At 37.4% G+C, this 25,751-nt stretch overlaps 1 protein-coding gene across 1 annotated transcript; it reads left to right on the top strand.

Annotated features, from left to right (window-relative positions):
• Positions 1 to 24,928, top strand: LOC108673704 (cadherin-86C). Its single transcript, XM_018161569.2, is given in 20 exon segments — positions 1 to 279; positions 1,184 to 1,431; positions 1,879 to 1,959; positions 3,453 to 3,584; positions 8,874 to 8,912; positions 12,131 to 12,271; positions 13,249 to 13,372; positions 13,874 to 14,066; positions 14,421 to 14,511; positions 17,271 to 17,423; positions 17,652 to 17,810; positions 18,058 to 18,211; positions 18,653 to 18,963; positions 19,617 to 19,743; positions 20,364 to 20,476; positions 21,240 to 21,349; positions 21,885 to 22,002; positions 22,358 to 22,497; positions 22,672 to 24,064; positions 24,067 to 24,928. Coding segments are annotated over 20 exon segments (4,443 nt in total). The 5' UTR covers positions 1 to 98; the 3' UTR covers positions 24,502 to 24,928.
• The last annotated feature ends 823 nt before the right edge of the window (positions 24,929 to 25,751 follow it).

The following is a 25,751-nucleotide window of genomic DNA, read 5'->3' as shown; positions in this document are numbered from 1 at the left end:
ATGGAAAATTCTATGGATCTTCATTTAAATTATATGTAAGTCGTCGTTCGACCGGGATCATCAAACCGCAAAAATGGATTTCATGGCCAACAATCCTGATGGTTGTGGCAGCTATGGTGGCGAGTCTGTCCCCTACACAAGCAATTGTTCCACTTTTCCACGAAGCGACCAAAATGGCGGGGCTTCGTCTGCCCAGCGACACCGCCGTGGGTACCATCATTTACCGCCTCCGCGCTACCGACGCCGAAAAAGACTACCCTTTGCTTTTCGGGATTCGAGGTTAGTCATTGTTGCCCCTGGCGAATAATACCTTCTGCCTCATGTTATTTCTCGGCGACCTGTGACTCGATGGACTAACGTGCCTTGAAGCCTATTGATTATTATATTTATTATATATAATATATATATTATATTATATTATTATATATAATATATTATTATATTAATTATATATTAACGTTAGCCTTGAAGCCTATTAGCCATAAACGTGCCTGTTACAACGTTCTTGAAAGAAGAACGTTCTGATATGAAACTTTACTTTATTTGCAACGCTTTATTGATTAAGAGGATATAAAAAGCCATGATAATTTTTTTATTATCACTTTCAAGATCGTTCAATTTAAAGATCTTTGAAAATTTGTTAAACTCTTTATTCACTAATGCAACGGTCGAGTGCGTGAGAATTGAAGAACATCTGGTCATGATTCGTCCTTTATGTGTTTAGTGTTTTTTAGCTTTTCTCGCTAGATAAGTTTCAGCTACATTTTCTCTATTATATCCCTGCAAGAGGGCACATCAAAATTTTATTATTAAAAATTTATTACTTGGAAATAGTTCTGTTCAAAAACATTGGATAACTTTTCAGCGTAAAATAGATGGCGAATTTAAACTTTTTTTAAGGGAGTACTACTGTTCTGAGTGTGAAATGAGAGGAAATGAATTAGTGGTATTATAATAATTAAATGACTTAGGAGCTAAATCAATTTTTTTTCCTACTGATTTTTAAGAAGGCAATCTTCATTGGAAATTACCTTCCTTGTTAACATGATTACAACATACAACAGACTCGTAACGGGTTAAAAAATTTTTGTAAATCGAAGTGAAAATGGTCACAAATTATATATCATGTAACATGCAGCTCAATAACTTTCCAACAATGAAATTTTTTCCTACTTCGTGCTAGGTACAATTGGAAACAATCTCATCAGCCTGGATCAGCACGAGTGCACGCCCTCAAGCAACGTATTTTGCGAGGCCGACGTGGTGCTCAGTAAAGCACTTGAGTCTGGCCGGGTCTACATCTTCAACTTGACTGTCGCTGACACCCGCGGTGACCAGACGGAGGTCGTAGCCAGGATAGACGCTACCGATGGACGCACTCCCATTAACACGATCTTCCTCAACTATGATCCTAGCGTGCTCGTGCCAGAGGTGAGTCTATCCGCCAGATATCTGACGTTCAATATACGTTGAATTATTTGTTGTTTGGTTGAATTAAACTTTGTTCGGTTAAATTACCTTTTTTCAACGTCCCTCGCCTGATAGGTATGCTGTAGGGCGTCTGAAAACATGCCGAGAAGAGCATGTAGACTTTATACCAACATGATTACTTCGCCAAGTTCCACATAACAAGAAGATTGAATGGTGTCAATCGATTAATAGTAAATTTATCAATGCACTTTACGGTTTTAAATGGATTTTTGATTGTAATAATTACCGGAGCGACAAAGCGAAATTCGAACAAAAACTAACTAACGAACATCGCAGAGCATTAAACATTTAATGCCATAATAAGCATAAGTATACAAATTACATCGAAATGAGTGTCATAAAACTTGAGAAAATTAAGTAAATCTATTTGTCTTTTTACTTGCTCAGGACCAAGCGCTGCAGACAGAGGTCGCATCCCTAGTTGTGCGCAAGAGGCAGTCCTCGTCCTTCATCGAGTTCGACATCCTCGTAAGTAGATTGCAGCGCATATTGGATATCAGATCGATGAACTAACGCTGCCACAGCGAAGAAACTTGGAGTTCTTCGTGCGGTACTGATATTTCGCTGGGATCACTGAGCAATCAATATTTTGACAGAGACTCGTATATTTGCCGTAAAAGATAAGAGAATAAGTCTATATTCACGAGCAACATATTGTAGACTCTCATTTAGCGAGAAGTAAGCGACACAATTTTTGTCTGATTTAGTGTAAATTTCAGGCAAATTTTGCTTGGCGTTTTTCTTTTCTATAATAATGAGTAATCAATAAAAAATGTGGAAAATATTCATCGATTAAATTAAACTGATTTTACAAATATTAATTTGGATTAATTAAAAAATTAGAGTAATCTTCATAACATTTGTCCTATCATCATATATTCCACAGATATTATAACACCAGCAAATGAGGAATTCATTATCTAAATATGCAACAAGAGAAGAGGAAAATTATTGCGCAAAAGGACCCATGCACATCTAATTAAATAAAATTCTCATTAACTGATAAGGCATTCAGTTATTCGCGTGTAGAACCAAGGACGGCGTCGGACTTTTATTCGCTACGTCTATTGGCGAAGGTCACGGCGCCATTGGCTAACCTTGTTCTGACGTGCTATTAATTCCACTGCAGCACAGGTCCTAATGAGCTTTGCAGCCTTGGCGCCAACCTATTAAGTTAATGCACATATTTTTTCTGCATAGATATAGTATTGTAATGCCAGACTTCGTTCTGAAGGGTAACTCCTGCAATTTTATCCAATGTTTCACAATTAAGTATGATTCTTTACAGTAGTAACATAATACTTTTGGAGCAATTTGCTTTTATCATACGTTTATGTTCCCATTATGTGCCTCAGCAGTTGGTCGCAGATAATTTTTCTCTGGTGCGTGATGCACGATTTTTCGCTTGGCTAAATGAATGTCAATTAAAGTCTTGTTGCGGGTTAGTGCGCGATGATAGTGCGTTTCAAAATTTCTTCACATGTCTACACTTTTAAATTACTTCTTTCATTTTCATTGAAGATCAAATTAGATAAAAACTAGACTTCGAATTTTTCCAAGCTTGAACTTTTTTGATAAGACCAACGAATTTTTGGAATAAAATTTAGAACATTAATAAAATGTACTCATGACATCGTCTAGGTAACTAGACGATTGCCAGTATTAACAATATAAGCAGCAACACAAACTTATTTTCCTCCCACAGACTAAGATATAGTCGAAACACATTTTTCTTTACCCTATTCAATTGTCTTTGTGTCGCTGCGGTTTTTTTCAGATCATCATTTGGATAGAACAAAAGTTGGCTTAATAAAGTGTGTTCATAAGTCAATAATATTTATTTGTTTCGATGAAGCAAATATGAATTTTCTATTTGTTTTGATAAAGCAAATTTGAAAATAAAAAAATCATATAATTGTAATAACTTGTCTTATATAATAAAGGATAATTTTTCTTGGCAGGGCGACACTTCCCACCATTTCCGCATCACCGGCAGGCTGGTCTCATCAAGCGAGATCCGCGGTTCCATCACCCTCGTCGCCACGCTCGACTACGAGACTCGCAACCTTCACACCATAAAAGTCTGCGCCATGGTCAGTGCCTTAGATATATTGAGTTTACTTCTTATTCGAAGAGCAAAATTCAATTGCACAACATTTTCTTCTCAAGAGGAAACTAAATAAATTTTTAGTTCTCTTTCTAATTGTTCAAGTTTTATCCACTATTATTTTCACCGCGAAGAAGACAATTTGGTTTATCCTACAAATTTTGTAAAGCAAATATTTTCAAGAGTCGCTTCGATCAATGTTCTTCTTTTGAATTTTCGTCCAATTAGTTGTCGCGGTGCGTCGATGATCAGCAAAACTATCTTTGTCCATGTAATATTAATTATGCTTTGCTTATACATTAGGTGAGCAGGAAAATCCACAGGAGTACACGGGAGTAGGTTTTGAAGAAATTTTCTGATCAATGAAAGACTATGAATTGTGTTTTTATTGAACAAATTTGTGGTGTAGTTCCAACAATTATCACCACATGAAGACACTCATTTTAATTCGTTCCTAAAAGGCTTTGCAAAATGGGTAAGATTTCGATCAAAACATTCGTTTGTAGCTTGTTCATGATTGAATCAAGTAACATGGGAATATCTTGTACCAGTATATCCATCAGAGATTGTAAGTGAGAGATTGTTTATTTTACAGTCGTAATTAACCTTCCTTCCGTGCATTTGGCGTGAAAAATTTACTCAAACACATGTATTGCGCCTGATATTTTTATGAACATCATTAGAGCTGCTCCATTATTTTTTTTTGAATGGCCACATCTGCAGAAAAGTTTTTTATCTCAAAGTTTCTAATCTTAAGTGTAAGTGTAGATTTGAATCAAAATCTCCTGCTACAGTCAGAACAAAGCCAAAATGCGTGATGGAATTTCTTAAGGCGTTTGACAAACCTTGAACTTTGAATTTGCTGTTATTTGCATGCGGGGCCTTGATTGAAACTCTGCCATCAGTTGAGAAGCTAAGTGCTCGGCTCGACTGTTCTCAAGTCTTAGGAGCTGAGTCCCTGTTATTAGATGAAGATTTTGCCGTAAAGTGTTTGAGGAATGGGCGTCAGGCTCAGACCTGCATCGCTAACACGCCAACCTCTCGGACATCGCGTGCTGAACATCAAACACGACAATTTTGCGAGATCTTGGAGCGCTTGAGCCACGCTGATGAAGTTGTGTGTTGCACATCACACACGACAAGGTCTCGGACCTCATGAGACTCTCTGATGAAGTTGCGTGCATCACTCGCGACAAGATCTCGGACCAAATTGACCTTGTGATTGCAGTTCTAACGGCCTAAAGACGTCATAAAAACTAGACTCGTTTTTATGCACTATTCGAAGCAAAAGACATTGCATTTTATATCGATATTACGTTATCATTCATATCATTTTGAGAATAACATAACTGCAATACATGGAGATATGTATGTATTTTTCTTTTATGGCAACACTGAAAAATTTTCACGCTAAGCTAAACCATCAATTCGGTGCAATGAAATGATTCACCACTGAAGATTTGATTGATTTTCAATTGTTTTATGTTTATATATGACTGAAATGGTATTTAATTATTTGCCGCTCACAACACTCATGTTGCATGCTTGAGTGAGCAGAACGCGCCCTTTTGAGGTCATGTTTGTGCTCGAGCCATGGTAACTGTCGGCCGTCATCGGCTCGCTGTTGTACCTCACTGAACCCGACGCTCGTGTTGACAGCGGTTAGCTTGTGGCAAAAGCTGAGTATCAAGAGAAATTGACTTCACTTTCCTACCTCAGCTGATTGATGGAGTTTTGCTTTAATAAATTCAAATTTGACGTTCCTGTGCCACTAATTATGAAAATTTTGTTACCTTTCTTATCCAAAATTCCTAATTCAAAATTTTCTTCAATTAAGTTCAAGCCTTTGTAAAAATAATAAAACAGGCTTCAGAATTGCCTGTTGTAAATGTATATTACTTTTCGTAATATACCTTTTGAAAGCTGACTCAAATCTACGGACTACGAACCCAATATTTAATTTATTTCTGATTCAGTAACATCATAAGCATCTTCCTAAAGAGATTTTTCCTTAATTAAATTGTAATTTCTCAAATTAAAGGGTGTTATATATAATAATATAATAAATTTTGATAAAAAATAAGAATTTGTTCTCTAGATTCTAGTTAAAAAAGAAGCGGAAGTGAAACGCTTTGGTATAAAAACTAGTGGATTAAATTTATGCATAAAAGTATCTGTTTTTGTTGTTAAATATACTAAAGCTAAAAAATATTACTTTATGTACTTTTTACTGTTTAGTTTGCACTCATAACCTCATAATAAATAACTCATAATAACATCAAGGAACATGCGCCCCAATAACGTCCTAATACGAAACTCTCAATAACACCCAACTGAATAACTCTCATTAACAATACAGGGAATTATATTTAATAACGCCGATTAAATAACTTCCAATAACCCACAATAAATTACTGTCAATAACACCCCACCAAATAATTCTCAATAATAACACTGAAAGTAACTCATATATACACACCCTAAATTACTCTCAATAACAACCCACTAAATAACTGTCAATAATTACGCAGAAAATAACTCCTAATATCACCCCCCAAATAACTCAATAACACCATACAAGATAACTCTCAATAACACCACTCAAAATAAATCATAATTTCGCCACACCAAATATTTTAGCTAACCTAGTTGTGGTGAGGCAGCGATGCATTAGGAGCAACCCGTTAACAATCAATAGAGCGCATTACTAAACAACGTTCGGCATGACGATAAGTCCAAAGAATATGCGACTTTACATCAATAACTTCAACTTTATTGACTACGGTACCTGGAACTTATTTACTGAGCTATTTACCCTATCCTGGGTACCCTATCCATGTTGTTTTTTGTTCTAAGCCGTCTCTGCAACTATCAATGCTGAGTATGGAAGGCATTTGAGCTTAAAAATACTTTACTCGGTTAATTTTTCTCATTTGAAATCCTAATTTTTGAACTCCATGATGTGTGACAAAAAATATAGAGCACCAATCAAAGAAAAGTAACAGAACCCAAGTCGCGCCAGAATCAAAAGTGAAGAATGCTCTTATCTCTGTTTTTTATGAGAAAAATTATCGTTGAATTCTTCGTATGAATTCATTATTTTACTGTGAATGACATTACTGGTCGCAAGGTTAAAGTTATCAACGCTGACCTTGTGAGAAGAATGGGGTCAGGAGACCAAGTCTAAGTGCGGTTGTTAGGGTCGCCTGATCACTGACTGGGGTCAGGGTTCGGTCCACTGAGCTAACCCAGCTCTATTGGTCAAGGACAAGTGTTAATTCTAAGAGCAGTTGTCGTAGTACTTCTTATGCATGGCAAACAGGAGCTAAATGTCCTGAGAAGTTATTGTTCAGCTCACAGTCCGGTCATTGGATTTTGAAAAGTTTATTTAAATATTAATAAACGCTTTAAAGCCCTGTGTACATCAAAAAATTTTGCACCGCTGCGTAAATATATTAATTTTTATTACTACATCATGTTACTATATTTAAAGGTAAGACTTTATTCAGCCGATGTGTATGAATTTCCACCTATATTATTTTTGGAATATTTTGTTCATGGTGACAAATTTGCATTGGTATAACCTTATTCTTCATGGTGAATTCGCCTCCAGTTATGTTGGTGGAGTCAATGCATTTTATTTATTGCACACCAAGGAAACGATTTGAATTAAATAAGTTTCATTGAATAAACGATCACTTTTATAAAAATTACTGTAAGCCTTGCGCTGTATGGGTCCTGCAGGAGACGATAACGATTCATTATTGATTCCTGCCATCGGCTGCTCGTCTAAATTTCATGGCCGCTTGGGCAGTTCAGTGGCATGCGCCATTCATGTTGAGCTGTGGAATCTTCAGCGAAATTTAGAATTTGCCAACTCGGTGTTGTGCACTCAACAACTATTTCCGCATTAAAATATAATTGTCTGTTTTCTTTGCAAAAGGTTTGCGCGCATACTGAATGTTCTGTTTGCATAAGAGCTGAATGTTCTGTTTGCATAAGACAACGTAAAACACCTTTATCAGAAATTTCATTATTGAAATGTAAACTTGTCGCCTGAAAATTATAAATTCATTACTTAATAAATTTGGCTCTAAGTGTTGGTATGCTGGTTCTCATCGACCGCGGCTGATGCATTTTACAGCAGTCGGTTTGTGATTCTTTCTTGTCGGCACGCAACTCGCATTGGCAGTCAGCTCGACCACGCCTACATGCTTTCAAACAAAGGATGAGTTATTGAAAGGAAAAAAAAATAACGGGAAAAATTCAAATTCTCTAGCATAGCTAATGACGAAAACAACGATTAAGATCTTCAACAAACGAATTATTTTAAATTCTGAATGGAAGTGTGGTTAAAATGAAAGCGAATAACGTACTGCTCTCGATCTACTACATCTGCAGTTTGACGTTGATTCGGAATGAGTTATGCAGCATGTTACGTTGAGCTATGCAGCATGTCACAGGACTCTTACCTTAATGGTTCATGTGCGATTCGTGTGCAAAAAATACTGTAATTAAAATTCTATGTATTTTGCTTTAATTGTAGCTTTTTTAAATAGTTTTCTCTCTAAATTTGTATTCCAAATGATTATGCGAGGTTATACCTGCCGCCTTGGTGTAGTTTCAGATAAATACTGGCCATTCTCAAATACTGATATCTTCCGTCAAATCTTAGTGGGATTTGTGGTGCATTCAAGTTTTTCAGGTTTTAATTGGGCAATCAATGTATTATTATTTAATGGAAATGGAAGCTTCAAAAATCAGTTTTGTCTTCGAATAGTTCTAAATGCATTAAATTTTAAGCTGGAAAAGGTTTAAATGATAAGCCGCACACAAGGATAATTTTACCAAGGTATGCAATGAAAATATAAAAATTAGAATCTCTAACAAAGTCGCGACAGAGTGAAGTCCTGTTGCCTGGAATTTTCAAATTTGAACCCACAAGTCGAAATTTTTTCGTGCTGTACTGTTGGTAGAAAAATTTCAGATGGATAAAATAAGGACCTTTGATTTATATACACCATAAGCCCTAATTACTGTTTAGTCGAAGACAGCTTCGAAGCTTTTTTCCAATTTAAGCATAGATTCTTTACCTTTTTATAGGTGTGTATCAACATTTATATAAAATATATTATTTGATTGAAATATGTCAGAACCGACGATTTTATGGCAGTTTGGAAAAATCTAGAGAAGGGATTTAATAGTAATTAACTAACAGGAATCAGTCCGTTGTTTGTCCGAACGGTTCCTAACTGGACAACTTTCATTACCGCAGATGATGGAGCCTCCCGACTACACGCCCATTTATGTTGAGGTATTTACTGTCACTGTTGACCTCGACTGTCGATATCCACAGGATGACCAGCATGCTCTGAGCATCGTATTTGTTGTCTAGTGATGTACGATATTATTGTACATACAGACTTGGCGAGACGCACCTCCTCTGCATAATGAGTGTTTTTCAGCCATGAATAAATTAAGATTTTTTGGCAAACGTCAGAAATTTTGTGGCGATGAATGCATTGCGTGTTTTTACATGCCAAGCATGCAGGATTGTATGTTTTGTTTGCAGTCGTATGTGAATGAAACGCAATTACTTTTGCTAAATATTTGGGTCTATTAATTTTTGAACGGCCTGAAGAGGAAGAAACTTCTCTGTGTGTGCCAAACTTTTTTATTACAGAAGTCCGGAAGCATTTTGTCCATAGTCTGGCTTTATATTGTCAAGATTGACGTGTTTTTCGGCTTTTTGGAATTTTGAAAAAAATTCGAGTTTTAATGATTCGTCGGAATATTCGAGGAACGATGAGTTAATTTGTCCACTTATTTCCCAAGCATGAAATAGCCGAGAAAGTTAGTTGAAACTGAGGGAAGTTTAGCGTGTGTGGCTTTTGATCATCGAATCGTTTGACTGTATGAACGAACCTTACGTTGGAGTAGTAAATGTATTAAAATCTTCTTACTGGTTTTTGCATAGAAGGTATAGCTCATTAAAGACTGGTCATATCTATTAGAGATTAGAATACTTCTGTAGTTCCCTATAAATAACTTCCCTGTAGTTCCGTAACTACGTCAGTAGTTCCCTAAAAATACCGCTATATCACCGGACTTCATTTGTCTCTTCCCCTTATCGACTCTATGATGAGTATTCCCGTCGTTGATGGACTTTGGCGTTGCCATAGCATGCATTTTGCACCAAAAACTATGTAAGCTGTTAATGTAGAACTGCTTCGTCTTCAACAAAAAAGTCTTGCCCTTGCTGTTGTTCACCGAGTGATTGCACGGGCTGCTCAATCAAGAGCTGGATGAGAGAAATGAGGAGTAAAGATGGTGTTCATTAAAAAAAATCAGTTTTTGTTGAATGTTTACGAATATATTGTGTGCTGTTAAAGAAATTCAAACATATGATTGAAAGTTTGTATAAAATAAAGATATTTCGCTAGACAATAAATTTAAGATAGAAATCCGTTCTTGATTGAGAGTCAATTGCACATTTAATAACTTATTAGTTGATGAAACACACAGTTGATGTAAATAAATAATGAAACTGTCGAAAAATGCACTCTGAAAGTAATGAAATTTTCTTAATAACATAATAATCAAAATTCCTAATATAAACTCAAAACTTCAATCTTAGTCTCCCATTCTTCTCGCAATAACATGAGCAACATCAAGTGGCATCCTTTTACGACTGAGGTTCGCTCGTGACTGAGCTTGAACTGCGTCGGTTTTTTGCAAATGAGAGCAGCTAATGTAACCAATACTTGCGGCACGTATAAAAGCCTCACTCAATGAAAACCTTGACAAGTTTTACTAAGGTCGATGCTACCTTGGCAACGCCATGACGTGCCACCTTCATTCTAGGCGATATACCTACCATAGAAAGGCTTGTAGACAACATACGCAACAGATGACAGCTGCGACTGTGATTTATAAGCGGTATCATTTTTCTGAACAAGTTTACTGGAATAATGAGGACGTGTGGATATAAGATCGAATAATTCCTGAAACGTTTTAGAATGCTCGTAGGTTGATGTAAGCCCAGTAAGCTGTGCGCTCGCAGGCATTTTGTATGTTTCAAACCTGAGTCTTGGATCAATTAGAAATGTTCTTACTGTACTCAATGATCATGTAAATCTAAAAAAAATTATCTCACGAGGGTAGTGATTTTTTTTCATTTTATCAAATATTTTAACTGTCTTCACAAATAGTATGTATGTTCAAATAGCTTCCTGTGAAATGAACTTGGAACACAATTGTTTGAACGTTAAAAACGTGATAAGGAGGGTTTGTGAGTGGCTGAATGACAATGCCACAAATACAAGTGCAATTTTTAATAAATACACGTAATTTTATACTGAAACAAATCGATTATCAGATTATGTTAAAATCGATTATGCAAACCATTCTCACTATCCGCACATCGTGAAACACACTCAAAAAATCAGACGCCAGAAGAGGATGAAAAAATTTTTTAAATGCAAATGGTTGAAATATGGTTATATATTTCAAGGCGCACAACCGTCTATGACTGAACAATGTGCGAATTCAATTAGTACATGAGGTATTCCAGTATAATCATGCATACTATTCAACTATAGCTGATGATATATTTTGTTAGTTGTTATTAAGTGATATTTTTATATGTTGATGAAGAGTAAAAAACTCACGTTATACAATAATGCCTTGTTCATTTAATGTGACGCGATGAAATTAGGTGTTGCATTGCGAAATTATTTAGAGTTTATTGTTTTACGCGTTGAAATTAATTGTGAATTTTTAGGAGCTTTTCACAAACTCAGCACGAAATTTGACCGTGAATTTGTCCCGGGATGAAGAATGCGCCGAGGAACCTTCGTTCAGGGTCAGGCCAGACGATTATCCTGCCTACAACTATTACCGCTGCCGACTCCAGCGGTCAGTAGGGAGAAGTTAAAACCTCGCTGTTCTTTCTCGTAGGAGTTGCATAACCACAAATAAACTTGCTGATCGTTTCTCAGCCGTGAGAGATTGCACGCCAGAAATGGCAGGAAATATTTAGGATTGCAGACATATAATCTCGAGAGATTGTATGCCAGAGATGATGGAAAATTATTCAGACCGTTAACACATAATCTCGAAACATAGCAATAAAGTTTTGCTATGGTTTGGACTGACATTAATTCGGACAACAAATCGTGATAATTTTAAGGCTCATCGCTTTCGGCATCTTATGTCTGTTGTTCAATGACGACTGGAACGTACGTAAACTTATTGCTGCATTTCAGCAAAACAGCGTTGTCGATAATTTTGGGCGATTTAATTTTATTGATCGCAGTTTGTCAATAAAAACTGTAATCCAAATATCCTTCACAGCGTTCAATGATATTACGCGCAACTTCAATTAATTTTCAGTTGTTGAGGGGCGCATCGAATTTTTTCAATATTAAATGCAAGGAGGCCCTGTTGTGATTCAGCTTTTTGAGCTGCCAGATATTTATTGCGGTACTAGTTAAATAAGACTAAAGATTATCTCTTTATTATGCATCACAGAATCCGTTCACGGACGAGCAAATCGACACCCGCAACATCGCGTGCGTCGGCCTCTCGATTGCCGTGGGCGACGTCCAGGACGAGCCGCCGGTCTTCATCAACGCGTCGCCCATCACCAGAATTCCACCCACCATAAAACCGGTGAATCCTCTTGGCCAATTTATGAATTTTCTATTACGCATAGTAGTTATGGATGGTAGTTTTGAGCTAAAAATTTAAATATTGGGCCAATTAAGCCAATTAATTCAATTTCAAGTGCAATTCACTCGTTAAGCTAGCGTGCTACACCACAAAGTTGATTGTGGTCCTGTGGTCCGTTGTTATAACATCACTTGTCCGCTATTGTTTTGTGCTCAGTAGCAAGTTTTCCTTTTGCGTTCAGTAAATGCTCGTGGCTTACGAAGATAAATCTTCAACTTTCATATCCTTTACCTTTGATCATTGACTACCGATCAACTCCTATGTTTACTCTTTGTCGTATTATTCATCATTTATAGTTGAGCAATTGCTGTTACGTGTAATAGACCATCAAAAAGCTTGGGGCAAAGAATATTCCTCGACATCTCTATTGCTTCAGAAGCCTTGTGCTATGGAACGAGCATGTCGTGCTGCCTAAGCTCTGCAATTGTTTCTCTAAAGTGTCCAGCCTTTGATGTTGCACCCAAAGAATTGTCCTTTGTAAACTCTGAATATCGGGTTTAAGGCTTTCATGGCGTTCTTAGAGGAGTCTTGCCAACACAATGATCGGCTTTGTTAGGTCGCGCCTTTGAGTCCCTAGGAAATCAATGGCGAACTGTTTACGTGTTGGCTGCCGCATAGGACACGGCTTTTGTCCGAGAATTAGCGGTGATGACGCACGTGGGCTGCCAAAACAGTTTCATTTTTCCACAAGAAATCGCATTTCTCAATCTCAAGAGTAGAACTATCATCACAGAGTCTCAGGTTTGAAGTTCGTATTAAACAATGCCTCACGATTTGATTTGAGGTAGTATTTAGCACCGTGGAAATTCTGATAATTTTCACTCAGAATTTCCGCTGCGTATCTCGAAGAAAATATTCACACGTTATTTTGAAAAGGGACGAAATGCAGAGTATAAAGAACGCGTAACTTTTTCTAGGGTGACGTTTTGGTGCAACTGGTGGCCAAAGATGGAGACCAGGGAGATCCTCGCCCAATTCGTTTCTCGATGCAGCCTTCGTCATCGACGTACGCTGACTTCTTCAAGGTGGACCCGTTCAAGGGTAAGCCCGCTGCTGCACCAATAATTTTGATATGGCGCAGTTCGCGGATATATTTTACTGTTTGCTCCAGGTACTTGAAATAATACTTTTGGCCTTGTCTTGATAAGTGATAATTAAGTAATTTTAAGAAAATTTAGCATAGAATTGCAAATGATGGTCTTATTATCAACCACTGATTCATGGGTTAGATCTGAATTCTCCGAGATAACACGGATTTTATTTCAAGTGATTTCTTGGAATAAAGGAAACTCAAATGAGACGATTTATTTGCTCATGCAATATAGATTTTTTTAGAGGCCATGTTTTAGATGATCTAAAATAAAAAATCTAATGTCATCTATGGCGTTGAAAAGATTGCGAGTATCATGAAGCACATGCATATTTTGCTAGTAAGTAAATCTTCTTTTAAATGATTCTACTTACAATCCCATTCGCTTTATAATTCTTTCGGATAATAGTAGTGTAAATTATAGAATACATTTCGTATTATTTGTGTAAAAGGCTCGGTGACGATGGAAGAGACGATCACGAAGCTGATGGAGAAGATGGTGACGATGGAGCCCATTCTGATGACGGTGACGGCTGAGGAAGTCGTCACGACAGCGTCTCAGTACCCGGCGCTCTCCACCCAGATTGAAATCGCCTTCGTCCTCGTCGACTCTGACTTGCCGCTTCCAAAATTCGTCTTTCAGAAGTGAGTCAACTATGAAATACAAATTATCTTAAAAAACATTAATATTTGCGTGTAGTAGTTGTATCTCTTGAGTCTTTTATGCTTGTGTTATTTAAAGGTTTTTCGTAGGAGTTCATTTAACACTTGCACCAGCATTCAGTCGTGTCAATTAATCGTATTTGATAATCCAACGTAAATTTTTGTACTAATAAAGTTCGACTTGAATTGTTATTATTCCGAGATTTTTTGCTTATTTACGCTATTTGTTGGTCAAGTAGACTTCCTCTTATTGATAGGCTCTACGTGTTATGATGTATTAATTGTATTTCATGTAATTTCTCGTCATTGTTTACACCAGAATTGTTTATGGCGCAGGTACACGGGAGAAATCAGGGAAAACAGCCCCCCAGGCTCGCAAGTGTATTTTGCAAGTCCGTTCCTGAGTAGAGTAAGTCTGGAAGACAAGGTACTGACTCTGACCCAGGTGACTTTTACCCAGTTCTGGAATGCAATTTTCTATAAAATTCAACATTTAGACAATAGAGCTTCAGCGCCTGCCACGCATCGTCCGGCCGCACTTCCATGTCAGGATCCAGCTTGAACATTCCTTAAAAAATTTGTTCGACCTGCAAGTGACAATTTTGACTTCAGATAGAAAATGCACATGAATTTATTCTCAGTAGCATGGCAAAAGGTGATGAAAGTGAAAAATGTTATAGTTGCACTTATGATCGACCAGATACATTTTCTTTCATTTCCAAATTTAAATTTAACGCTTCGTATGAAATATTGGTTTCGCATATAAAACTACTATTATTATTGTCACTCATAGATTGCAATGACGGACGCATGAAAATGAAAAGTACGAAAGGCAATGAGACATGAAATTTTACTGACTGTATATTGACGAACTAAATTTTGTATTGATAAATGTTTGCGATAGTAAAAAAATATACATTTCGAATGTACAAAGAATCCCTAAGTTCAAACGAAATTGAAGAAATAAAGACAGCTAGGAGTTTGAGGCCGCATAATTAAGAGGCAATTTAATGCCTGTTTCTACTCTTGAAATTAATCTGCTGATAGCAATAGATAAACGCTTACTACTATATCTAAACTTTTGCATGATGTATGCCTTAAAAGTCATTGCTTCTAATTATTTTAAAACATAGAATAAGATTAGGTTAATAATTTCTTGTCGCCCTACGCATGGATACATGAAGATTTATTGTGCGTGTGCAAACACGTACATGAAGAAATTTCTCAAAGATAGGTGAAATTCTAAGTTACAGCGATATGCCAGATTTTACAAAATAAAGAAAGTTTACGTGGGTTTTCAAATGTTTGAGATTCAGTGCTCCAGCATACAGAATAATTTACGAACTGACATTTTTTAAGGATTGCCCAATGCGGTGTTCAGTGACAATACTACGTATTTATCGAAACGCGTAACCCCGCCCCATGTTATCAAACACTTTTAAATTGAAGCTATATTAACTGCGATCAACCGTCGAAAATTTCTGTTAATTACTAATGAAAGTTTGGTTTTCTTTTTTCTTACTTATTGTCTAACTTCTCCAAAATTTATTTTTAATCTCAAAAACCAAACTCAAATCTAAAATTATTTGAGATTTGAGTGTGGTTTGCTCTTTCGTATAGAAGAAATTTGAACCTGGTGAACAGCATAAAGAAATTTTGATTATTGGGTTAAATTACCTTCCTAACCGTGATTTTAACATCGGAAGATCAAGCTACATGAATAGCACTATACGGCTTCTCCATTAAAATACGAACCAAAACCCATTTAGTAGCTTGGGGTAGAAGTAAAACTTATAATAAAATGTAATAAAATGGAACCATAATCATGCATGTATAAAATTAAAAATTTTACTCCAAATATAATTAGATTTCTAAGTAATTAAGACGGATATTTACTTTTTTAGCACAAATTTTCTTAGGGGCATTAATTGGTGAATGCTTTCGTTAGTTTCGCTTCCTCCGGCAATGTTCAGAAGTTGGCTTGTGCGCTCTGCATGAGAATAAAATTTTGAAATAGTTCAAAAAATTGGTTTGACTCTACATGTAAAAAATTTTGGGCCCTGTTTTATATACATTCCAATGGGCGTCAATAATAATTAATGCTACTTGAATGTGCTTAACATTTTAACTATAAATTAATGTATAGAAAATCAATTTTTTCTGGCAATAAAGGCGTCACACATATGTGCGGGCGTTAAGGGGACCGACCGGGTTAAAATTTTCAATTTTGGCGTTTTTCGGTTTTTGTGCTCATCTGAAAGCTGCAATTCTGCTCTTTCCAATGGTACCACTGCCATCGCTGTACGCCAATATTTACGTTAATGACGTCTCTTTAAAGGGAAGCGGGTGGGAGAGTTCTTTAAGAAATTAGATATAAATTAATTAGTGATAGATTTTCTGAAGTACCCCTTTTTAGCCGTTTTCTATGAATTTCACGTTTTCTATCAATTTTTTTGAAAAATTCATAGAAGCAAAATGTTTTTTATTTTACATTTTACGTATGTATGTGAAGTTTCATGACAATCGGATGATAACTGTAGAAGTTTTCCGTATGCCCGGTCGGTCCCCTTAAATAATTTATGAAATAATGCCTTCATAATTTTTCTGGAAATATCAAGATGCATATGAATAAATGTTAGTAAGAGAAACTGATAATTAACGTTGTAGAAAAATGTACTTTTGAAAACTTAATTTTATTTTACTCTAAAGCAAAATTGTAACTTTTTAAGCCTCAGCACCCTAAGCACAGCGTCAATTTCTGCTTGAAAGTCAGGCTTTGAGACGAGCGTTAAGAGCTGTGATGTATATATGTATGCCAACAATACATCACAGCATCACTTCATGTCATAACAGCGACGAATAATTGACGAAATGAACGCGATGCACCACGCCTCAATGTGCATAATGGAATTCCTTGCTACTGCCATGTGAAGTGTTTGCGTCTTTGAATTTATCACCGCAATAGGCAATACTTATGCGTTACTTCATTGATGAGTTCATCTTATTCAACAAAAATTGAAGAATAATTCTAACAACAATTAAAAATATTAATTGTTATTCGAAAATTATTAACGTGTAGTAGACTCGACAGTATGAATTTTGACAACTTTGTGATAGGATGGGATAGGAATTATATCATCCATGTTATTGCAAGCGGTGCCTTCAAGTCTGTATATCTGACATCAGGGCGTCAGAGGCGTCTTCTCGCTCTCCATCGAAGGCGATGATGATATTTTCACGGTCTCGCCGAGCGTCATCAGAGATTCGTCTGATTTTGTCATCAACGTCAAGAAATCTAACCTGCTGGACTTCGAAACAATCAAAAGCGTGAATTTTAAGGTAATTTGCGCACCCTGTAAAATGCTTCTTTAGTTGATGGGTTTCAGTGAGTGAAAAATCTGCCTATTCTGCTCTTTTTTTCTAATCATATCGCAATGTAAAGATCATTTATAAAACTTCTCATTAAATGGTGCAAATAGTTTATGGGGACATTAAATCCATAAGCAAATGAATATATGCTCACAGATTTTCACGCACTGTTAATTAAGACAATCGGGAACATTGCAGCTGATAGCGCGACCCGTAACGGGAGGACGGCAGACGTCGAGCGAGTGCGACATCACTGTCAACATCCTCGACACGAACGACAACCCGCCTGTGTTCTCCCAGGACGTCTACCAGGCCACGTTTTTTGAGAACATCACCGCATCGACGTCCATAATTACGGTCTGCTTGCTTAATAATCAAGAAAAGTGTCATCGTTGATACAAGTTTTGATTCCCATTACTCCTATGAGCGTAAAGACATTAGTTTCTTCTTCATATAAAACAAACTGGTACTTTGAAATAAAGTCAATTTCCTCAAGCAACAATTATTAGGTGATGACGATAGACAAATACTTTTAAAAATCTCATGCTTAAAATGAATCGATATTTAATTTTATAAAAGATTTGCTCATACTTCCGCTATGCAGGTTACGGCGACAGACAAAGACAGCGGATCGTACGGTTCAGTGCGGTACACTCGCCTCAACGGGAACATGGCGAGCAGCCTGTCGCTGGACCCCATCACCGGCGTCATCTCTTGCGCCACCAACAACCACGGCTTCGATAGAGAAAAAAGTGCAGGTGAGTGCCACACTCGTTCTGGTGTTGTGATTAAGAGCATAAGGACATTTGAGGGCATATGTTCTATCATGTTTTATTCTCCTGTGTTTTTTATGTCCCTCTTGTTGTTAAATTAATGAATTGCACAATTCTGATTACCAAAACAAATTGAGAGATCTGATTGGAGGTATTGAATATATTTTTTTATACGGCATGATTTTTGATTTCATGATAATAAACGCAACTTAATTCGTAAATGGTCACCATAATTTTCCCCTTCCTGGTCATCAACGTATATTAGTCGCCCCGAATTATTGATTTTGACGGAAATCACATTTCAAATTTCCAGTATCAGAATTTTATCAATTAACCCTATTCTACTTTTAAAAAGAAATCATTATGCACCATTCTGCATTATCTGAAGTTTTTAAATTCCAAAATCATGAATGATTCCTGACGCAGAATATCAGCTGACAGTAGAAGCGCGCGACGATGACGGAAGCGGTAATTCAGCTACCGCTCGCCTCATCCTCCGAGTCCGAGACGTCAACGATGAAGTTCCGAAGTTCAAAAAAGAATTTTACACCGGCGTCATGGAACCCAATCTGCAAAGCTTGCGGGAACCTATCGTTGTTGAAGCTACTGATGCCGACGCAGAGGAACCAAACAATCAAGTACTTTATGCTCTTGAGCCTACAAGATACAGCGACTACTTCGTCATCGATCAAGTTCGGGGCATCCTGACGATGAAATATGGAGTTCAGTTCCCCGCGGTGAGCCTGGTTGCTGGTCACGATTTAAACATTTTAATTCATTATCAACGAAAATGAATAATTCTAATTTTACCTACAGTCAAATGCATTATCAAGCTGACAAAAAAAACGTAATTCTGATGCGGATAACTTTTTTCGGGAAAAAATTCGAATAAAATTCGAAACTGATACTTGATGTTATGGTCAGAACCTGTTAAAAATGGCATTAAAGTGAACATGTGTATTAATTATAAGGTTTCTCAAAGAATAAAATTAATTGATTATTAATTTAGGCACAACTGGAAGTACAGACTTGATAGGCGTTTTCAAGTGAATCAATTGAAATATAATAAGCACTTGACAGAAGGTTAATAAGTCTTTAAGAGTTACAAATTTTTTGAGTTATAAAAAAGAATAATTAAATAAAATTACCTCTGCTGTACTAAATTCTAAACGCTTACATAAACAGTACCTTTGTTATGATACAATGTTCTATGACCGCTTTCATTAGTGTGACATGAACTTAATATAAAAAACGAATTACCATTAATGACTTCGGCTAACCCAAGAAAGTCGAAAACCTCTCAAGCAAACATAACTTATACGCACAAGGTATGAACAATTAAATGAATAAAATAATTTCAAGCCATTGAACGGTTTTTGGCGTTCTTCAGCTCGCAATGGATAGTCAAAATTTCATTCAGCCGCTGGGGACCAACAACCGCGGCCGGAGGCAGGCGTCCGTCGACCCGGCTGATGGGTCGACAGTTATCACCCTGAGCGTTCGCGCCTACGATCTCGGTGAGTTGTTGACGGGTTGAGTGTGATCACCCTGAGAGCCTATGATCTCGGTGAGTTGTTGACGGGTCGAGTGTGATCACCCTGAGAGCCTATGATCTCGGTGAGTTGTTGACGGGTCGAGTGTGATCACCCTGAGAGCCAATGATCTCGGTGAGTTGTTGACGGGTCGAGTGTGATCACCCTGAGAGCCAATGATCTCGGTGAGTTGTTGACGGGTCGAGTGTGATCACCCTGAGCGTTCGCGCCCCCGGTCTTTGCTAGTTCCCACATTCTCAGCTAATGATCAACTCCGAATGTTGGTCGTGGTGTTGATAATGTTTATAAATAATGAAATACCTTCAGAGGTACACACATAACAGTTGTTGAAGTTTGGTTTGAAGCTGAAGCGCTTTTTCTTTAGAAAGCCACTTACGTACGTGCTCTTTGTTCAAGGATTGGAAATAGAGAGAAACCTGTCACAAAGCTAAAAAATCGTGTATTTTTCCCGATTGTTTGAAGTAAAGATTTCAGATGCTAGAAGAAAAATAAAAATGAAATTAGCTTTGATTTGTAGTGGATTACAAAAATTAGCAAACTCTTTACAGCAATAAGCTTGTTTTATCGGATTTTTTATGACTCAGGAAACCCCCAACTGAGCGACAGAGTCTTGGTGAAGATCTACACCAAGGAGTTCGTGGAGTCGCTCATGACGTTCATCCTGCCAATGAGTGAACCGGAAGCAAGGCTACGCCGGGTGAGTTTTTGGCGATGCTCTTTAATTAGGCATGATTCAATAGATTGTTGAAAGTTTCTAAATACATGATAAATTTTGTAAAAATCCCATATAACTGTAATTTTTAATTTCCAGTTGAACACATTCACCGTAATTCATTGCGTCGTGTTTTCTACAGTTGCGCGCGGCTGATATAGTGATACTAGGGATTTCTGTCCAAACTATTCGTCCTATTTCAGATTCGATAATTATTATTGTAAAATATGATCATTCTTGGCTCAAATGTACTTTGCAATTGTCAACCATTTGGATTCTTTCACATTGCAAATTTAAGAGCCGATATTAAATTTAAATTTTAAAAAGGTTTAAGTGAGTAAATCCTACAATTATCTATCTTTAGCTGTCCTAAAGAAATCAGCCATTAAATTTCATTAATTTCAATAACAAATGAAATAAATTAATTTTCTTAGCAAAGAAAACGTTTAAGGGCATTTTATAAACCTGATATAATATAGAATATTTTCACTCACTAACTGGCTTGGTATAAAACTTAATTGTATACCAGGTGTATACCAGGGGGCATACTTTCAAAACTCGCTAAGTTCACGTAAGTACTTACGCACTATTTTCTTGTCTATGATTGGTGGATTTTGCTCGAAAGGCCGTCAATGATTGGCGGATGAACTTACGATCTCTTAACTTTTTTGAAAGTATAGGCCCAAGTACTTAATTGTAACATTACGCAACTGTTTTCCATGCATGCTAATTAATTATGATTGTACAGGACCAAGTGCAGTCCACCTTGGATTTGTTGACGGGCGGCAGGACCAACATCCAGTCTGTCGCTCCGTACTATGAGGGCTTCGGTAGCCTCCATAAAACAGATACTTCCAAGTCAGTCTATGAAAATATTAATTCCTAATCACTTAGGTTATTGTGAATTACTAATACATGTATCAAGTATTAACGTTAATTCTGAAATTGCAAAATGTAAATGACTTCGCTAGGGTAACAACTGATAGCAAAATAACTTGTAGAGAGAACTAAGAATGCATACTTCATAAGAATAACGGCTTAGAGGCGCGGAGTAAAATTTAAATATGTTATTAAAGTTGATAGGTCATACAAAAGTATCATGACTTTGCTGTGGTATTATAGCGTCATATAATTTTTCGGATTGCTGTTTGGAAAATTATAAATTGTCTCTAGAAAAAATAAAAGTTTGCACGATTCGAATTTACCTTTCGTCATTTATACGTATAAAATCTATCACATTGGGTGCAATAAATTATTTACGTCATCAATAATCGTACATGTGCGCAGCAATATTTTGAAACATTCTTTTGCCAAGAAGATCCCGAAACTGCACTCGTCGCGAAGATCTTGAGAAACAGTTTCAGTTTTAATTTAATATAACAATTATTTTCAGGAGCTCAGTGACGGCTCTGGTGCGAACCCGAGTCAATAACTTCATTGATGTACATGCCATACAAAACCAGCTCATCAACATCACCAACTATCCTCTCCTGCAGAAACAAGAACAAGCTGTAAATATATATAATACTTGCATTCAAATATATTTGAATACTTGCATAGACCAAGGATAATTAAATGATGCACTCAAATGATGCCGCACACTAATTTAGTTAAATGGATTGAATAAAATGAAAAGAGCCTTACGAATTCATAGAGATTATTTTTGATGATGATCACAGTGAATTCCCATACTACCATATTGCGAATACAGTAAAATACATTCATGAACAACTCAGATCCCTTGCGAAACTTTCGGCAGGGTTTAGTCCTTGAAATGCGAAATTAACATTCATTCAAAATAGTCGAGAATCTACTTAAATTTTGCTGAATAGTCAAACTAATTTCAAATTTGTTGGTATTGATCAGACACAACAAATAAGGCAACTAGAGAGCGCCAACTCCTCGTACGTGGCCTGGGTGGCAGTTCTGTGCATCATGCTGGCGCTCATCATCGTAATCCTACTTTGCTGCTGCCTCTGTGCCGGCTGTCCGCTCTACAGGGGCAGGTGAGCTTCAAGATTCTCCTATCAATAATTGAATTTAATATTCAATATAATAAAAAAATTTTTGCATTTAAATATAGGCGATATAGGAGCTTCTATTTTTTGGATTGACAAAACATAAATTTGTAAAAGTCTTTTCGAGGTCTGTAAATATATTTATCTTGTTTAAATGCGCAGGAAACAAATGAGCATGGTGACGGATGAAAATGGAGAAGGCATTTCCTATATAAAAATGGATGAATATGGTAACATGCGGGAACACGAAAAGATTTGGTGGGATTACCTGCCAACTTGCCTGACTGATTTGTTCCTATCATGCGGCTGTCAGCGCCCTGACCACGGCAGATACATCAGTAACTCGCGTCTCGCCTGGAGTGGCGATGAACGGCAAAGAAATTGGCGAGTACAGCAACAAGCTGCCGGGGGAGTTGTCGAGGACGGGGCCATGTTACGAAGGGACATGATGCGACATCCTAGAGACATGATGCACATCGAAGATGTCGATGATGCCCGGCTCCATCGGCAGAACGTTATCCAGCATCAGCAGAGCCTGATGCAACAAAGTGCCCAGGTGAATGTAGGTGGCGAACCCAGGCGTTTGTTCGTCTTGAAAGATCCTAACGGAAACCCACAACCAACTGATCACCTTAGGGAAGGGGAAACTTACCTCGTCGAAGACGTGGATGAGACGCCAAGAAACATCCATCTTCAAGACACACAAGGTAATGGAGATTATGGTCGTAATCCGGGAAACGGAGAACCCCTCCGACTTCACGCCGGCCCGCGAGACGTCGCCCTGCTCAGTGAGCAATTAAGGCGAGTCAAGCGGGCCGGCGAAGAGCCGGGGGGGACCCAGTCCTTACAAGGGGATGAAGGAGGTGGGGGATTAAGTTCTAGAAATGTAGAAGGCTATTCCATAGGCGTAACACCTCGGGGTGATGGATATGAAGACTATGGCAACAATGATTCGAACTATGTTCACGGGAGAGGATCAGGCAACTCTGCAAAAGGCGGGCCAGGCAAGCGAAGGATTTTGGATGATACGGTAGTTCCAAAGCTCAGAATCAGATCTCCCAATGAGGACGAAATGATGGAAGATATCGAAGATCTTTCAAAAACCAGTAAAGGAAAAATACACGGCTATAGGCACGATCGTCCTGACCGTGGTGCTGGTGGAGGAGGAGGAGGAGGTGGTGGCGGCAACGTATCTGATAGAGCAGCGGCAGACAGAGACTATCACGAGTACCTAATGAAAGGAGGTGGAGGGCCGTATGCTTATCAGCACACAAAGGCTTCAATACTTCGCTATGAGTCAAATATGGCAAAACTTGAAGAAGATCAGCTGGCTGAGGCCGCAAAGGATCCGTTGTACAATACAATGCGCCGGAACAGCGCAGTTCAAGCAGATGCACGCCGAGCTGCTGCGTTCGCTGCAGAGGATGACTCTCTAGAAACGAGAAGGACTTTAAGTCAGGCGGCATTAGAATTGAAAAATCGTAAAGATGCAGTTGGCTGGTCCTACGAAAAGCCAGAAGAGTTAGAGAGGAGTGGTTCTGTACCGAACATACAGTACAAACAGATCTGGAAAGAGAGGCTGCTCAAAGAAACTATAGTAGGCGAGGTTCTCTGGCCGAAGATGAATATTACGATGAGAACAACAAGAAAATGAAGAGAAGTGCCAAGTCACAGAGATCACTGAAGCAAACCAAAGCAAAGGATGTTCATAGAAAGAGCAGAAGTGCAAAATCAGAATCCAACCTTCCAGACGATGCCAAGACACACTCTGCGGGCGTCATCCGCGGAGAAATGGATGCCGATGCCTTGCGAGCTTTGGAGGAAGACATGAAGAAAGATTCGGAAGAAGGCGATGAAGCTTCAAAAGTGGCAACTGATAGAAGTCGTAAGAAGAGGAATCAGATGACGGAGAAGAAGAGCATCTTCACTATAGCATATAATGACATGCAGACTACGCAGCTAAGACCTGATTCTGCGGCACCTGATCCGTAGCCTTACCATAGGGTTTTGTCAATAGTGGAAGAATGTAAATAGAAAGGAAACAAAGCTATCTGCATATGAGGGACTTCAAGTATTTCTCACTGACTTTGTATAATCTTTTCTCGTTATTTACATCTTTAGTGTCACCAAGTCTAGATTTCACTGTAATCCTCGTCATGGTGCAATAATATAGTTAATATAAAAGAAGTATTTTGAGATGTCAGACCGAAAAATTGACCATTCTACAGCACACTAGCACCAACTCTCACAAAACACAATCACGTACTAAATAAACAAAAGACAGCGTAAGCCAACAACCAGAGTTCAACCGACAAGAAATTTTAATTTTTTTTCAAAATAAAAGTCCGTCAGGTTTTAAGTCGTCAAATGCCTAAAAAATATTAAAAATATATCTTTCCGCATAAATTTCATTTATATTAACATTTAAAAACTTTAAAGTATCTCTCTTATCATGCATAATTTTTAAATAAATTATAATTTGGCCATATACATCATTCGAAACCGATTTCAGCACAGATCGGTCCACTCGGTCCGATCAAATGTATGTTATACAGCAGTCACTTGACATTGTTTGCTACTGTAAAGAACTAAATATTTGTTTATGCTACAAATTTATCATAAAAGAAGTATCTCCATATTTCCATGCTTCGTTACGATAAAAATTCACTATCTGACACGAGAATATTCAAGTAAAACGTGCAAACTCACGTCACGTAAATTCCTTCATTACTAGTATGTAACGAAGTCTATCTGTGAAAAGTTTTCTACGAGTTACATCTATGAGAGAAAATGAATAGCAAATTAAATTACTGCGCCACAATTTTTTTGCTGATATTCAACAATTACAAGTAATAATTATCAAATTTATTAAATTTAGTAAGAAGTGAAGCATATTCAAAGTCTAGAATCGCCCACAAAACGTTTCCTAAAATACGAGCCTAATGTTGTCATGACCGGTAGCCTGTGCAACCTACGTAAATAAGTCATTGATCTTTTTGTAATTTTGTGAGTCATTGTCATTGTTGTCATTTTGCAACCTACGGAAGCAAGTGAGATATTTTACTGCTCAATTATTTATTTTTCAATATGAGTGGATCGCGATGCGTGTACGTTGTATTGTATATGCATTGTATTGTTATACATGTATTACTGTATATGTATTGTATTGCTTAACCAATTTGGAGAAAATGGCGACTCGCACCGACTGTTCCAGAATTTTGACATCGACACTAGTAAAGTTA

The sequence above is a fragment of the Hyalella azteca genome, unplaced genomic scaffold (assembly GCF_000764305.2).
Source record: "Hyalella azteca isolate HAZT.00-mixed unplaced genomic scaffold, Hazt_2.0.2 contig385, whole genome shotgun sequence".
Lineage (NCBI taxonomy): Eukaryota > Metazoa > Arthropoda > Malacostraca > Amphipoda > Hyalellidae > Hyalella > Hyalella azteca.
This window is presented reverse-complemented; position numbering and strand designations above follow the sequence as displayed.